The 5,000-nt window shown below is 39.1% G+C and overlaps 1 protein-coding gene across 2 annotated transcripts in view; it reads left to right on the top strand.

Moving 5' to 3' along the window:
• Positions 1 to 5,000, top strand: part of LOC138027939 (zinc finger protein DPF3-like) — a 12,852-nt gene that overhangs the window by 2,050 nt on the left and 5,802 nt on the right. For both annotated transcript variants that reach the window (XM_068875564.1, XM_068875563.1), the window contains exons 3-5: positions 2,397 to 2,656; positions 4,259 to 4,364; positions 4,876 to 5,000. The exon at positions 4,876 to 5,000 is cut by the window's right edge and continues 199 nt beyond it. In XM_068875564.1, the coding sequence (XP_068731665.1) occupies positions 2,397 to 2,656; positions 4,259 to 4,364; positions 4,876 to 5,000 (491 nt within the window). The remainder of the gene's footprint in view (positions 1 to 2,396; positions 2,657 to 4,258; positions 4,365 to 4,875) is intronic.

The raw sequence follows: 5,000 nt of genomic DNA on the forward strand, positions 1-5,000 counted from the left end.
AAAATAAAGGCATACAGGGATATCCGGTCGATTCGCCCGGACCAAAGATGATTCACTCGAAAGCAGTAAATTGCATTAAATGGGAATGATAAAGTATCAGGTTTACTCTACTAACTACCTTCAGGAAATTAAGTCATGTTCAGGGGTGGATCTACATGTAGGGGGAGGGTGCATGCCCCCCCCCCCCCCCAAGAAGGCCTGTGCCTTTCTAATACAACTGGTATTCAGAAAAAAAAAACGAAAAAGAAGCATCACCAGTCAGCTTTGCCATTCCATAGTGGTGCACCCCCTCCTAAGAAAAATCATGGTTTCCCCCCCCCCCCCTGGTGTTAATTTGTGTGAATGTTAATCTCTGCCCTGTTAATTAAGGGGAGTGTTAATTTCTGTGACCTTAACTACCATTAATTTCCCCCAAATTTGGGACACACTCCAGAGTTTCTTTTCATGTAGTCAAACATGAGATTTTATTTTCGCACTTTAACCCAGGCTTCAATGCCTAAACCGGCCTAAACCGGCCAGACTTAGTATTTTACTCTGTCTAAGGCCAGACAATTTTACTCGTCAATGGGGAACCCCTGGGAGTCAATGGGTTAATCACTCACTGAAAAATGATGTCCCCATTACTAGACCTTTTCACGGTTTCTGACACCATGTTGTTTAGGGGTCAAACACGGCTTCAATTGCAGTGAATGTATGAGAATTTTCCCGACTTCAAACTGTTACAAATCCTTTAAGGTGTGACGATTGTGGATATTGGGGATACCTCTCAAAAAGGACTTCTGTTGAGTTATTTTGGTGAATTATTATGATCAGAATCGAGCTTTAATGACTGTAAACGAAAACTAATTTGCAAATTTCATATAAACCCTTGTAAGCAAAATTATGCAAATTCCAGTGAAATTTTAAGAAACATGAGGAGATTTCTAATATCCAATTTTCAGACCTTGTGCCACGATCTAATTTTCCATTTAGTGAATGCTTTCAATAAAATGACTAAAAATATTTTAGAATTTTTGAAATCTGCCTTTCTGCCGTAGAATTATAGAGGTTAGAATTTGGCCAAAATCCCATACATTCACTTTAATTTAAGCAGCGTTTGCCCTCCAACCAAGATGGCGTCAGAAACTGTGAAATGGTACATTCACATCAATCTTTCACATTAGTAAATTGTTTACTGTAGGAACGTGAGTGTGGTGGGGTGGAGTGTAGCAGAGGTGTTAATTTCCAACATTTTGAAATTCTACCCCCTCTTTCGCATTAATTTTCTTTATTGGGAAGCAAAATTTCCTTCAAATCATGTTAATTGAAGTCACATCAATTTCAAATACGTTAATTAACACAAGCATTCATTCCCTATAATAAGGTACCATTGGGAGAATCATCTTTGATCTGGGCTAATTGCAGTTGCTCAATGGTATTTTGTTACAACCACCTTGTAGGCAGTAGTTTGAATTGAGTTTTTTTTATCAATTCTTTGGGCCTAATTGGACAACTCTTTACATTGGGAGGCTAATAATTGTCTGATGCTAATTGTCCATGGGACAAACTGTCTGGATACTGCATAAGAAGTACCAGTCAGTATTGTTTACCTTGATTATGATGCATTGTCATTTTGTTCCACTCAGTCTCTGTTTTGCTCTAAAATTAATTTGTTTTCCTTCCATGCAGTGGTCAATACTTTTTCCATACTATTATTAATAATTTTAATCCATTGACTCCTGGGGGCTCCCCATTGACAAGTAAAATCGTCTGGCGTTAGACAGAGTAAAATACTAAGTATGGCCGGTTTAGGCCGGTTTGGAGGTGAATGGGTTAATTAAACAAAATGATAAGAGCTAGCAGTTGTTAAAGTTCTTTAATCAAGGTGTTTTCAGCCACTATTGTCTTGTTGTTACTAGCAGCATTCCTTTTCCCCCTATTGCTTTCCTTTACCTATTGTACTTTTGTATATATAAATTCTTTTGTACATTGGTAAGAAGCTTTATTAAACTTAAACTTAAACTTAAACTTAAAAAGCACACACTAATCATTAGGAAATAAGTGGTGGGGTATGCTAGAGATTTTGCTTCCACCACATCTGGACACATGTCTCTGTGATTCATTACAGTGTACATATGTAGGTGCATTGGTCATCCAAGCCACCTTCCTGTTTATTCATCGTCAACAGATAACAGATGAGATAACAAACCATGAATAGGGTGTGTGTGAAAACTATAATGCACCCAAGCCGGACACAAAAACCCTTAAAAACCAGCAGGTGGAGAAAACAAGGAACATGTCTTTTAGGCTCAGAACCCTTCAGTAACAGTAGGTTCTCTGGTCAAGGACTTAACCTCTTACTTTTGTCAAGGTACCAGCTTCAATTAAATTAAGCAACTGCATTTTTACTGCACTAGAACAAACCACTGACAATGTAGAAATGGAAGTGGAAGGAGCTCTAGAGGAAACTGAGTCTGAGTATACAAAGGAATCAGTAGCAGATGAAATGAAGCTTGGGGAAAGCGAAGATGAGGAGGATACAAGAGATGATAGTGGTGCACTTTCTACCGATGATGAAGAATTTGTCATTGGTAAGAAAAGACCCATCAGCAATAAGGGCCGACCACGTGGCAAGAAGATCCACCATGTTGGAACATTCCCTGAAGTTCATGTACAAGTAAGTTATACAATTTTTGGAATACACAGGCCATGAAATTACCCTTGAGTCACCTATATTTTGTTTGCATTCATGCAACCCAGTAAATGTATAATGCTGTGGCTCAATTTTATATTTGGTTAAAAAAATTTCAAACTAGTTCAAGACAAACAAAAACTCTAAATTGAACTGGTTCAAACCAAGAAACAAGTTGGACCACAACACAATAATTATTATTATGTATTGTACCACATCATAGAAATAACACAATACAATACAAATTGACCACTCCCCATAGGGGCTTTTCATGGCCAATGAAACATAAGCAACGAAACGACGGAATGAACAGCAACTGTTAAGAATCCCAACTGACCGGAGGCAAACCAGTTGGCTATTTACAAGTGCGGCCGACAAGTTGAACTTGGGGGCTACATTTGTACTTGTAGTGGGATGAAATTCTACGAGTGGCTAGACCAGGCAAGCGTCCTTACCACTGTGCTGGGCTGCCTCCATAATCCTGCAAGTAATATGTCATTGTTATTACTCCAGAAGTACATCAGTTTCTACATTGTCTTTATGCGCATACTCCAGCACTTGGCAAAGTCCCCTTGACGTACAGGTGTTTCTACTTTCTTGGTCTGATACATGATGAGTCTTGTTATAACCTTGCTGCAAAGCCAGCCACAGTTTGGCCAGAGAGACTAGGCCAGACCCAGCAACACTCCCTGCTCTGACTGTGAGTGCTATTCTTTGATTCCAACAGCACATGGAATGTCCTGGGAAGATTTTGAACAAGGATTGTGACGTGGGACTTGACATATATAAAATTATGGTCCTTAGCCAGGGTGGCTAAGGGTGGTTAACTGTGTTAACTAAACACTAAGTGACTCAAGTTTTAAGTTCTGATTTTAAAAAGACATCTGTTTATTTTAATTGGAATTTTTTTTTATTTATTGGTCCGCCATTACTAACTTTAAAATCTTGAGAGAGCTGGGTCGAAGAGAAAATGACGTCAAAGGCTCACTAGTTTAAGAATGCAATGCATGTGTACGCAGCTGAATTAATGTGCAGCATGGTCAAGGCTGCTGCCGAACAAAATTTTAAAGGGACCCTCAGAGCTAAACACTGAGAACTTAGGAGCCCAACATATGAAGTGAAAGGTGTTTCTGTGAAAAATTAAGGCGCCCAGAGCTATTCTTTGGGAGCCCCAGGCTACCGGGCTCCTGTTAGGCAACAGCCTTGATGGTAGTTTCGGGCTTTCAGACTTTAAAACCCGTGTTTTGCATATATAATTAATTGCGTTAATTAAACCCTCTGAGGTCCAATTGGTCAGTTTTGAATGTAACTAATGGTGGCCCGTGAAATCGAAAACTTACATTCAAAATAAACAGCCTTTGGATAAAACTCAAAGCTCAAAATTTTGCCAGTTAGGTGTTAAGTGAACATGCTTTCAAAATCTGAGGAAAAAAGGAAATGATTTTTTGATCATAGTAGCACTTAAAGCCTAACAATTTTTATATGAAATAATAGTAGAGGCAACACTTTCTCCTCATTTTTTTAAAATACCTAGGAGAAAGCCATAGCCAATCAATCGGTCGTTTTTTTTATTTTCTGCTTTTGTAGAAGACAGTTCCTCAAATTCCTGGCCTTCTCCATGTGAGGAACATCTCCAAAGAAGAACTAGCTAGGATGGACCCAGAGGAGCGAAAAAAGCCTTATGTGTGTGAGAGTAAGTCATTCTGTTATTAACCCTTTGATCCTTGCTGGCATTTCCGATAATACACTGTACCTCTCTAAAGAGGTGAAATTCTTTCATCTAATACGGGTACTCATAAAAAAACTACTTTAGCTAAGAATACAACCCTGCATTCTTCAAGATGGCAAATACAGAATCAGTACTTATATCGATAAATTCTACAGTATACTAACAGATAACTTCTCAGTCACTTCGATTTACGGCCAAAATTCAGCCGGCAATCACCCCTTTCTCAAGCGGCCATTTTCACCAGCAGCTGGCGCTTAGCAACGTCCCTGGACTAACACAACTCTGATAAGTTTTATTTTGTTTAGTTATTGCAGGGGTTTCAAAATGTAGCAGACTTCTCTCAGTGAAGTTGGCTGTCAGTACCTGTTGAAACCACTGACATAATGACCCAATTGAGCCATTTTTTGTCAGATGAATTTTCGAGCTTAATTGAAAGCCTATTTATGTGAAGTTTTGTTCTACTTTGTTCATCAAGTTTGTGGAAGGCGTTACAAGAATGGTCCAGGACTGAAGTATCACTACACTCACTACAACCATGAGCAAGATGCAGGCACAACACATCACGAGGAGCCAGTTGTTTCACACCCGCCAACCCCTGCG

The sequence above is a fragment of the Montipora capricornis genome, chromosome 12, assembly GCF_036669925.1.
Source record: "Montipora capricornis isolate CH-2021 chromosome 12, ASM3666992v2, whole genome shotgun sequence".
NCBI lineage: Eukaryota > Metazoa > Cnidaria > Anthozoa > Scleractinia > Acroporidae > Montipora > Montipora capricornis.